Below are 12431 nucleotides of genomic sequence, written 5' to 3'. Positions count from 1 at the left end.
AGATACTGAAGGTTAAGTCAGGGTCCCTTGCCCATTTTCCTGGCCAAGTGAGAAAAAAACTAAAATGTGAAGTTCTCTCCAAGGGCTAAAAGAGCAGTACCCGATGTTGCAGAGTTAGTTGATTCCAATATCACTTTGTCAGGCAAAAGGAGGCGATAAAACTGGAGTCTGGTCCTTCCATGTGGAAGGGTAGCAATACTGAAATGCATGAAAGGGGTCACAAGTCTGTCCAGAAAGGATAAATTCTCTCTCCATAGGCAGGGTGATGGAATGCTTGCTCCTTAACAACTTGGGGCAACAGCCCAAAGGCAGTACAGAATGATCAAATAACTGTCCAAAAGAAGCAGCCACTGCAATACAAAAAGAATGCAATGGAATGCCCAAAACAAACAGGCAGCTAACAGCAAGCAAAGTATCACAAAGGATAAACAGATTAAGGATAATAGGAAAATAACCTTTTCTGTTAAGGTGGTATTCTGGGCCCATTGGAAGAGAGATATGGGGAAAAACAACCTGCAACCAGCTCAATGAAGTAGCAATAAAAAAAAAAAAAAAAACACTTGATATTTCTTCAAATTTGCATCATGGGTTGCAAGTCAGCAGTCTGGGGCCATTAATAAAACACTGTAGCACACATGCTACAACCAAGATCTGTAGGAAGAGATGGCATAGAGCATTAGGAGCTGGGGTCTAGTGTGGTGGGCAGTTTTAATGCTACATGTTGAGGACAGGCCTATGTCCAACTAAAATCAAACCTTCTAATACTTCTGCCAGAACAAGTGTCACATGGACAGAGGTAAACAATCTATGGCAAATCAGAAGTAACCAAATCAACCAGCAAGTTTTCTGGGGCAGTAGGAGGGAACAAGAACAGCAAAACATGCACTCTGGCATGGAGGAATATTCAAAATTACAAATACACACTGCAACCATGTACCAAGAATTAAATCTTGGACTCTGACTACTGAACTGCTTTATTACTCATTGGTTTGGAGTTAGGCAAGGGGAGCATACAGCCAGAGATCTGCAGAGACGAGTTCAGGACAGCCAGAGATCTGCAGAGATAAGTTCAGGTTTGGCAGTCTAAGTAACTCTAACACTGGCATGACCGGAGACCCCAGAGACTTTAGCACATGCCTCATCTACCAGCTTGGCTCAGATTATTACTGCAAAGCTGAATCTGACAGAAGACCACCTTGATATTATAAAAACAATCAAAAATACGGACTGCACCGAATGCTGTTTATTGACAAAGCTCACGACAAGCTCCAAAATACTAAGCACTTTTACCATATACCAATCAATGGCTTCTTCAGAGTACAAGGAGCATTACATCACAAACTCTTATATTTTGTGTATTCAAATACACCTCACATACCTTAGTTGATTAAATATGCTAATAAGCCAATACATTTCAAATACCAAAAAAGCATGTAAATATAAAAATATATTACATAAATTTGATGTATAAAAATAAAATTAAATTGATACACATTCTAGGGTCAACCCTTTAACTAGATATTATTTCTATAATGTTGTCAAAATGTGTATAAAATACTTGTTTGAAGTAAATACCTCAAACAATACACAACCTCTGTCTAAATAACATTAGAGAGCCATAGCTCTCTGTTTGAGCAATGGCATGATTGAGATGTGGTCATTAAGCCCCGGGAAAGATGTAGCATTAACAACTTGCCATTTGTATTCCAGGGACTCAATTTTAACATGGTCATCACCCCCTCTTTTACTCTCTACTATCCAATCAGTCACAAAGAAAACTAATTTAAAATTATCACATTTAGTAGAATGCACATACAAAGCATTATGGGTGTCTATTTTTTGTGGCTCTTGGATGTTCTGCAATCCTCTCAGCTTACTAGTTTTTTTCCCTACGTAAAAACCTGGGCATGTTGCCAAATAGACCACCATTTTGGAAATACAATATCTTCCTGGGCAGGGGATCATCCTATTGTACCCCCAAACTGACATAGGGTCCATCATTGATAAATTTGCAGAATCTGCATGCCCCGCATTTATACATACGGGAGCATGCCTGCTCTGCCTTGTGCTCTTCCAATTTCTCCCTCTAGAAAATGTTACGCGTGGCTTCTGACCTATTTTTGATTCGGTGTCAAAGGACAAATCCCATGCTCTCCTGATCTTTATAACCAGCGGTGTCGGACGATTGTACTTCAAATCAAGTGCTCTGGTGTCCGGGATCCCAGTGTGTTTACCAAACAATCCACCCATCCCATTCAAGATGGGTGTGAATGATGCGTCTTTTGCCCATCACCTCATTTCTAACGGCTATCAAGAGCTTCAAAGGGTATCCCAGAGCTAGAAACATTCCTATCAGATTGTACATCTCTTCCTGATAAGTACCGTTACCAACTAAACGAGATAAAAATCGGACCATCTGTCCCTTAACCACACTCTTGTTGGAAAGGGGGATGGCAACTTGAAAAATGCAACAAGGAATTGCTATAAGTTTCCTTCCTATAAATATTACTTTCTAGCCCTTCCAATGTCTTAAGTTTCAAGTCCAAAGTCTTGATAAGTTTCAAGTCCAAACATCAATCATTTTACTATGGCAACCACAATGTTTAACTTCACCCCATCCACCTGCTTACTCTTCAGGAGGCTCTCTAAAATATTCCACTCCATGGGGAATTGTTGAAAAAGAGGTTGATCACATCTATTGTAAAGAATGTCAAATTCATATCATCCTTATCAAAGTCACATAAGCATTGTAAACAGTGCCATGAATCTTTCAATATATGGCATTCCCAGTAGACACCCCTTGTGTATTCCTATCCACATATGCCACAAGGGGCTCAGTTTTAGAGCCTCTTGCGGCAACAACTGGTCTAAATGGAAGGTCATTTGAGTTTTTATGGATATTAGGGATACTAAACACAATGGGTGTGACCGGGTAATTCACTGTCAAAAATCTAAACTCACTTTCCTGTATTGCCCCTTCAAGTAAAGCATCCAACAGAAACAAGTCAATTTTGTGATAAGCAATACTTACTTTGCTTTTAGAAGCCCTCTGGTATGTGGTGTGGTCATCTAGAATGTTGTGCATTTTTGCTATATAGTCAATTTGAGACATAATGACCCCACCCTTATCGGGCTTCATAATTCTGATCTCCCTGTTGGTGGCCAGTTCATTTAATGCACTTTTCAACATCATTTAGATTGTATACATTGTATACTTTGATATTATGCTGACCCTTTAAAACACAAACTGGTACTGGAATGTCCTGTAGTAAGTAGCGAGTACACACGACACACAGTGCATTAAGGAGACTTCAATCATTAAAGAAAACCTTTTTTGGGGGAAGGGTAGGCTAGGGCATCACACTGAGCTCTGTTCTGCTGTGGAAACAACCCGAGGTCAGGTACCGGTACTAATCTTTTTATATACGAGGACATACTGCAATTTTGTAGGTAGACAGGAGGCCCATTAGACTGTCTAGTGCTAAATTTAGCAAACAAATACTTTAACATTGATACACTAAGAGGCACCCTAAGGTAAGATTGCAATTTTATTTTGCAGTTGAAAGGAATGTGAATCTCCTCAGAACCCTTGTCCTCTAAAAGGAAGGGCTTTGGTGGGAGACATTTAACTGCCTGAATCGCACAGTACAGAAGTACAAAGTATTCAAGCAGTCCTAACATACAAACCTGTGACATTGCAGGAAACATTAAAAGCTAGACTACTCTGCTGAAGCTAGACTACTCTGCTGGTCGCAAACATAAGACTGACAAACCTTTAACAAAACTTGGTAAGAATACTACAGAAGACTAAACTGCCTTGAAATGTAGGAATAAAGTCCAAGCTATAAATTAAATTTACTCTTTGTATGCCTGACCCCAAACATATAAATCACTTGGACAAGACATCAAGACAAATGCTTCATGTTTCTCAGTGCATACAAAGACTATACCAACCCTCATTCTGGAGGTACAAGTGCCTCCTCGAAACTAACCAGATGTAGAGATATGCAATTGTAGGACTGCATACATTTTGCTGACCTCATCACATCCAAACATAGTGAAAGTCTATCCATAAACAGAATTGTAAGAGGACATGTGTGACTGGTTTAGCAGAAGCATTTCATAATGGAGTAGAAATGGAAATTAAACCAGAAGTAGACAGGAATCAGACAGCAACTGAAAGTGCCAAAAAACAATACTGGATGAGCAAACTGGTTAACTACGGAAATGATTTTGAGCTATGATAGTTCGTAAGTCTTAATTCGGACAACTACCACAAAAGCAATTGCTAGAAAATGGATAATGGATATCAAAGTCTAAACCACTTTACTAGAAGTAGCGATGATAGTAATAAAACAACTAGAACTGGGATCTTCAGAAAAGGGTACGAGTAAATGTGTAAAAAGGGCAGATTTGAATGAGCTATGTAATGCTCAACTGAGAAAGTTATAAGTGAGATACAATTTTCGCAGCTACAGTTTTTCAGTGTGGTTTGTAATGTACAATGTTTGTAACTGAAACTGTGTATATATGATTTATTTTCATTTATATGTGGTTTTGTCTTTCGGCTTTTCCCGGTTAGGGGTCGCAACATCGGAACTTCGGTCCGCTAATGACTGGCAGTAGATTTTTCACGAACACAGAGGTGCCAGCTCGACATCCAACCTTCAACTAAGGCATGCCCATTTACACATCTTTCGAACACCCATCCAACCGCTGGGAGGACATGCAGACTCTTCACAGAAGGCACTCCCTGCACTCGAGCCGAGAATCGAACAGGAGAACCTCTTGCCGTGAGGCAACAATGCTACCGCTGCACCACCATGAATTGCTAGGATTATATTCTCATTTAAAAAAAAAAATCTTTAAAGAAAAAGGACCATTAGAAAACTGGAAACATAATTGCACATCTCAATGCCAGATGGAGGATCTCTATGCCGAAAGGCACAAAATGTGGCAATAGTGTTGAACTGGTGATTGTGCAAATACTACTGTAAAAAGTAGACAAGTAGCAATGGAAAAATGAATCGAAGCATTGAAAATGAAGCTCATCTCATATGGGATCAGCCAATACCAACAATTCACAAAACAGACGCAAGAAAAAAAAAATCCACAGGATCAACGCTACTTGGGACCATTGTAACTACTACATCCAGTGGTTATGACTTTCATAACGCAATAAACTAAATTACCAGGATTTACAAGCAGAAAACAGCAATATGATAACCACACAGTTCAGTTCCAAAAGTAGTTGAAGTGACAAAACCAAAAGGATTTACAAATCATACTTTATGCTACCAAGACATGTAACCCCATATGAATGGCGGCAATTCTGTGTAGATAGAAGGTGCCGAGAACAGCACTGTTGGCACACAGATGGAAGCAATACTAAATCTAATTAACTTAAAATCATACCCTGACTGAAGAATGGAGTCCTTTCCTGTCACAGTACAAGAAATCCCAAACCCAAAACCTGGGAGAAATTAAAAAAGCCAAAAGACCGAACTGTGTAGTCAGTGTTTTAACAGAACTTCTTAACTGAAGTCTTGTGGACAGGAGGACAACTGTACAGTTTACAACTAAAATGGATTACATTCTTTTGATACACTTTTGCTAAGCTTAGATTTGTTGGCCGACTATGCCCCAAACGACCCATGCCCAATGTAATGGATCAGCCAATGCCAATCATCCTCCAGGAAAAAGATGTCTGAAATGGCAGCAATTATACAACTGTAGATTTATTGCAGAGTGCTACAGCGTAAGTGAGGGTTTTTGGTGTGGTGGGGGGTCCGTAAGTGTAGCAATATGTATGCATGGGTGCTCATAATTGCAGTAGTGTACATGCATCTGCCACAACTAGTGATCTCTGAACACCACGGCTGTCAATGTGAGGGGACATGGGAGTTTGAGCATGAACATGCCCCCCCCCCCCCCCGAGAATGGTGTGGCACGTTAAGACTAGAATTTAATCAAGTACATTTCTTTGCCATGGAAGAATGGCTATAATAGCTCATTTGCAGTAATCCACTTTTTCAACAAGTGCAATTTTTCAAAGTCCAGGAAAGCCCGCACACGTACCAATGTTCCTGGGAGAACAAGCTGTGTGTGAAGGGTGTGGGGGGGGGGGGGGGACTGGTCAAGATCCTAGAAATAATGCAAAAAGAATATAAATTTCTGGTGCTGTACAACTACTTGCAGTAGAGTGCTATAATGCACACACCTCTTTTTTTTATCCTATTACAAACCCTGCTATAATGTATTCTAGTTTTTCGATTAAAATGAAGTTACACATGCCAGCAAATCACTATTCACATGCCCCTTATCAAGATTAATACAAACAAAACATTCCCATCATTGCAGCTACAGCTAATCAACACCAAGGAGTGCAGAGTACAGAACAAGAACATTAAAATCAATGGAACAAGTCTCACCCTTGTCATTTTAAGAAAATCCAATGATGGACGACTCCACCGTACATCATCTTCTCGTCTACGTTTCAATCCAGTTTTTCTTTCATTCAACACACAAGGCTGTGAACGGCAACGCAGCAGGCCCTGTCGCCTGCTCAGCTCTGGTGTAGAGGTGGGAGTGCTGTTTGCAGAAGGCAAAATACTTCCTGTATCAGTGATATGCTCCTGGGAAAGGGACAGTCGACGCCTTGGATTAAAGTCAGAAGGTCCTCCAAAATTCCAATGGCCACTTGTAGTACTGCCCTCACTGCTGTCCACAAAGCCACTACTAGCAGATGAAGGTCTTGGAACTGGTGAGGTGTTAGAGTTAGTAACAGCAAACAAGCCACTGGTCAGAGAAAGTGCATTTTGTGTTCGATGCAGTGTGGCACTGCCATGACTATTGCATCGCTGCAAGGTGGCACTGCCACCACTGTTGCATCGTCTCTTTGATATAGGGGTCCAAACTTTAGAACTGCTAGGCTTCCAAGGTGACCGACAGCGTGACAGTTCATCTGGCTCTGACAATGACCTGCAGTGTCGCTTAGTAGGTGGAGCTAGAGGCTGCCCGATGTTCTCATTTAGGTTTAGTTCGCGGATCAACTCTGATACCACAGACGAGTTTGCCACATCTGGGTGTTGCCACTGTAATCCTATATTGTCTACAGTCTCCTTTCTGAATGGACAGATGAAAGGGAAAGCTATATTTTTGGTTAGATCTGATCGGAGTGGGCAAGTCTTGTTGAGCATTCCCCATTGGCTATCTTTTAAACAAAAAAGGGGAAAAAAAAAAAAAAGGGGGGTTAGGACTGCAAAACCAAACTACTAAATCATTTTACTGCTGCTTTAAGTCAGCTATTATTAAAATACAGCAGCAAACTTACTAAATCCGACTGCCAAATCATAAAAATCTTTTCTGTATAACCATACTATGTTTGAAGATGATTTTCAGAGGACAAGCCAAGACTTCACATGTGTGTGTCTGCATTTCTGGTGTGAAAAATAAAATATACAAACGTAAAAATACATGTACAGTTGGGCTGCAGTAATAGGTAGAAACAAGGATGCTTCCATCAAAAAGTGAATACAAGTTGCTCTGTTGTAGAGCTGTATTATCTGGCCTCTCTGAAGCAGGTCATGAAAAGGGTCCTGGGACCAGTTCACCTAAAATGTTAAAACAGCAGAGTACACTGCAACCTTACTTCACAGAAATCGCTTCCAGTGAAACCACAACACAAATGGATCTTAGGCATATGAAGCAGAGTTCACCAAGAAAATAGCGAATAAAAACTGAACCACTTGCATATACGTTTAACCTCTAACTAGGAGGAACCATTTCTCCACAATTCAAGCTTTGGCTATTTAGTTTAAACAGAAAACTCAGTATTTACCAATTCATTGAACACCTATAATCATACAGCCCATCTCTCTACAGTTAATAAATAACACCTCTTCTGGTACACCTAGAGAGGCTACTGTCTGATGTACAAACAGTTGGGGGGGGGGGTGTCATATCCACACTTCCAAAGTGAAATGGATGGAAGATAACACTATACCTCACCATTTCTTCCCCAATTCCTCACTTATCATGCATTGTATACCTGATTGACAAAATGACTACCCCCATGCTTCTCCTGTATAAAAATTCAAATTCTGATTTACCCCACATTTTTTTTTTTTTTAATAAAAACTTACCATGAATGTTGTAAGAAAACAGACCACTGCTTTTATTCAGTTTCTCAGGTGAGCGCTGAAATGAACCAAAAAGAAAGTTTATCACCACATGATTTTGATGAAAAAAAAAAGTTGGCGTGCACATACTAGTTATTTTATGCAACATTTCAAAACGGGTATGCTTAATTTGCATGAAAAACACATTTTTTTGGATCTTGCACAAAACGTTAGTGTGCTGCAAATCACCTTTAATAGTACATCTTTGAAACAGGCTAGGTAGGAAATGCCTGCACATGATCTTGCTCAATTGGGGGGGGGGGGGTCCAGAAACTTTTTTTTTTTTTTTTTTTTTTTACTAGCCATCAAGGAGAGCTCAGGCTGCTCTTAAGATAGACTTGTACAAGTGATCTATGACAAATGAGAAGTACAGCTGTGTAAGTAAATATATGCACAACAGTAGATGCTCAAATGTTTTACTTACACCTGTAGTGTGTTCACTCGTAGTCTGTCATTCGACACCCATGTAGCTAAAGTAGTTAGGAAGACCTTCTACATTGCCCACCTTATCATGAAGGGATTCTCATCTAGATCAAGGGAGGTCATAGTCTCCCTTTACTCATCACTCATCAGACCAATGATTGAGTACAATGCCCCATTCGGAATGTATCTGACCCGACACTTGCAGCAGCTGGAGAGGCCACAAAAGTTCCTCACCAAAAGGATAAAGGGTCTCAAAAATATGTCCTATGCTGCCCGACTGAAAGAACTCCAGCTCTATTCAGTCGCTGACCTTTGCCTAACATACAAGGCCATGTCAAACCCAGATTTGATGAATATGCTTCACCTCAAAAAATCTAGATCCATCAGAGCCACAAGGCGGAGACTTAATCCTCGACACGGCTATTAATAGGACGTGCTGGAGGAATAGATTCATCACCCAAAGACTCCCTATGCTGTGGAACAAAATCCCGGTACATGTGAGGCAGAGCACCTCGCTGGCCTTGTTCAAGAGAAATCTTGACCAATGGATGGGAGATCGCAGATATACCCCAGGGATTACCTCAGTGTCACTGCTCGACAGAGGCACAGCAAAATAATGGGTATAGTTCCCCATACTAAAGGGGTGGCGTAAGCCACAAAACGATGGGCTAGGCTTGTAAATGCCCTTGGGCAGATAGCCTAGTATGAACCTATGAACCTATCACTGGTGTAGCAGTGTTAGCTGGATGGGTATTATACCACAGTATACAGTACTGGGGGGGGGGGGGGAGATGAGGATCGAAGAGCAACTTGTTCTAGACCTGAAAAGGAATCTAGTTTGTAATACTTTGTAAATGTATGTATAGAGGACCAAGCAGCTGCCTCTAGAAGGCTTGAGTCCATCCCTTTCCCTAGACTCTGCCCGGTAGTGTTTTATTATGGTGGGAACAAAAAGAAATGGCCAGGGACAATCACCTGAAAAACAGTCTGGTTGGACCTTCACAGGAAATAAACAGCTATTCAGCTTTCCCAAAAGGTTTAGTTCTGCCAAGATAACACAGCTGCCTATGCAGCAGTAAGGATAATCCTCTCTCCCTGTATTTTAAATTTCTGGAAAAAAGACAGATGGAATAACTTGGCATAGCATAGATGTTCTTGCAGATGTCAGAGCATGGGTAAAACTATCTCCAAGCAATGAAGTGCAAAACTATCTCCAAGCAATGAAGTGCAACTCAGCCTGATGAACTGGTTCAAGAGTTGGTAAACTTATGGAGTCTTACCATTCTGCTTAGAAAAGTATCATCTGTTTTCTAGGTAGATGCATTTGGAAACCCCTTTCAAGATAACATGAAAGGGAAGGATCCATGGGTAGACATGCTGAAATGCCAGAGATGAACCTTGACAGAGAAATATTAAGAGAACATATTGCAAACCCAGTAGTCCAGAAACCCTGAATGGGCCCGCATTCTTAATGCATCAACTAGCAAATATTTTCCATTCACCAACATATTTCCTATTAGCAAGTTTCTTTCCCTCCTTTAACACCTGCTGCATGTCCTCAGAAGTGCCTAAAAGGCATCAAAATTGAATAAGGCAATCAGTTGCAATTGTTTCAGACTGAAGAGCAAACTTCCAAACACTGTAAGCTTGTGGCAATTGCCATTGGCCAATTCCATGAGAGCCATTGTTACCTGGGCAAGAAGGTGGCACCACAATTCTTGGGAAGTCATACCAATCTTCAAAATGATCCTAAATATCAACAGAAAGGGAGGAAATGCACAGAAGTACACCCCATTCAAGGAAATGAAACTGCACGTTTTCCTGGCCTTTTTACAAGGAATCCTGGAGCTGAACATGTGCAGTTGTCTTGTTTTGAAAGGAGGTAAATACATCTTCTTGAGTTCCCAAACGATGACAAATTCCTGAAGAGCCCCTCATTCAATTTCCATTTGTGACTGTTCCTACTGGTCCTGCAACAATGTTATGCTCAGGCAGAATATAAAAGGCTTAAAGGGTTACAGTGTGCAGAATTCACACCTCCCAAGCTATTACAGACAGCCTACAATAGGGGTAAGATTGTTACTCCTCTGTTTATGTATGACATCATTGTGGTGAGGTCTGTGATAGAGGTCCCAGAGACCAGAGATGCAGAAAACTGAGAATGCGAACAGCAGCCAACATTGCTTACACTGATGTGCTTTGGCCTGTCTTAGGTGGTCCACAGACCTTGCACTTTTACCCAGAAAGAGACAGCTACACATGCAAAGTCTGAAGCATCTGTATGCAGGGGTAGATAAAGTTAAGGAAACATGGATTTCAATATCTTATCCCTCCAAAGCAACCTCCTTACTCAAATGAGAGATGAAATTTAAATGCAAACACGTTCAGAAATTTCTGTAAATGCACTCATACAAACCACCTCATGAGAGAGGCAGATGTTGCTGTACACAGTCAGCACAACCATAAGAGCACTTTAAAGAATTTTTACTTTATATACAGAAGTAAATAAATAAGGGCCACATTTTTCCTTGAGTCCACAGGAAGGTAGAAGTCAGATTGGTGTGCTATTCGATGTCCCCCCCCCCACCCAAGTTAGCACACCTACAGCAGTGTTTACAAGCACAATACAAATAACCCCACCAAATACTCTATTTTATGGGGCAATTCTAAGTACCGTGTGTGTCTAAAGGAATACTGCCAGCACAGCTAGCTGGAATTTAGTAAATAATTATATATGTCATGTGTGAATATCAAAACTGATTTATACAAGATGTTTGCGTTACAAATGTATTACAACTGTATGTCATGCATACATCAAAACAGATCTGTACAGACGTTTGTGTTGAAAAGGTACTTGTAAAAGTGCTTGCATTTGAAATGTATCCACAGTGTGCCTTACTGGAAAAGACAGAAGTGTACATGCGCTATTTTAATGGTTTAAAATGTACATGTTTAAACAGAGAAAACTGGAGGGTTAACCTCAGTCCAGCAAAAATATCTGAAATTAAATTTTATAGGCTAGGCCATAAAGATGCTCTCACAGGTTTCAATGCAGCCAGAGACAAAAAGTATGTACTAGGAAAATTCCTGTATTTTCTTTGGGGTGAGCCAACTACTACTCTAGAAGTGTGGAGCTATGCAATTGTTTTAGGACTTTCAGCACCTGCCAAAGATCTGAGCAAAAGCCCTTGTGTGTAGTTTTATGGGTAGGTGCTAAATACTGCCAGCAATGGGGGTTTGCATGAGAACTAGAAGTCAGATGACAAGAAATGTCATTCTGCAAGCTATGCCAGAAGTAATACTTTAGATATTTGAGAAGTCTTAGCGAGACTGAGCATTCTGTACTGTGTCTTGGCCCTGACAACAAGAACATTCACCACATCATCTGTCTTGCTTTATTAAGTAAGTTACTAGGGAACAGTAACTCTCAAGATTCAGGTCAGGAATATAGAGAATCTTAGATATTGTTTTTCTTTATTTTCCCCGAGCCTGTCCTTCAAATGTAAATTTAAAACTCTGATGTCACTGAATATACATTTAGTATTTTCTTATTATTAAATACATTTAAACCTTTCATTGTGGCCGATGTGTAGATATCAATATCAAGTTTTAAGAGTACTTTCATATTAAATTTCATGGGCCACTACTAACAGCCTTGCTCTTGGTCAAAACAAACATTTGCATTCATATTAATATTACAGTAAAATTGGACATCCTTTGTTAAGGGGCGTTAAAAAGTAGCCGGCAAGGAGTTCTGGTGGCAGTAATAGCTACCAGATACTTGCAACACCAAAAGAGGAGCCCAGCCAGGAACACAGTACCACAGAT

General features: G+C 40.4%; 1 protein-coding gene across 7 annotated transcripts in view; it reads right to left on the bottom strand.

Annotated features, from left to right (window-relative positions):
• FAM53A (family with sequence similarity 53 member A) overlaps positions 1 to 12431 on the bottom strand; it is a 111128-nt gene that overhangs the window by 78557 nt on the left and 20140 nt on the right. For 5 of the 7 annotated variants that reach the window (XM_044062314.1, XM_044062317.1, XM_044062313.1 and 2 more), the window contains 2 exons: positions 8145 to 8199; positions 6432 to 7213 (listed from right to left, as the gene is read on the bottom strand). In XM_044062314.1, the coding sequence (XP_043918249.1) occupies positions 6432 to 7213; positions 8145 to 8199 (837 nt within the window). The remainder of the gene's footprint in view (positions 1 to 6431; positions 7214 to 8144; positions 8200 to 12431) is intronic. The other 2 variants (XM_044062319.1, XM_044062320.1) reach the window with 1 other exon arrangement.

The sequence above is a fragment of the Protopterus annectens genome, chromosome 2.part1, assembly GCF_019279795.1.
Source record: "Protopterus annectens isolate FY-2018-M chromosome 2.part1, PAN1.0, whole genome shotgun sequence".
NCBI lineage: Eukaryota > Metazoa > Chordata > Ceratodontiformes > Protopteridae > Protopterus > Protopterus annectens.
Note: the sequence above shows the minus strand (reverse complement) of the source record. Positions and strands in the feature narration are given on the sequence as shown.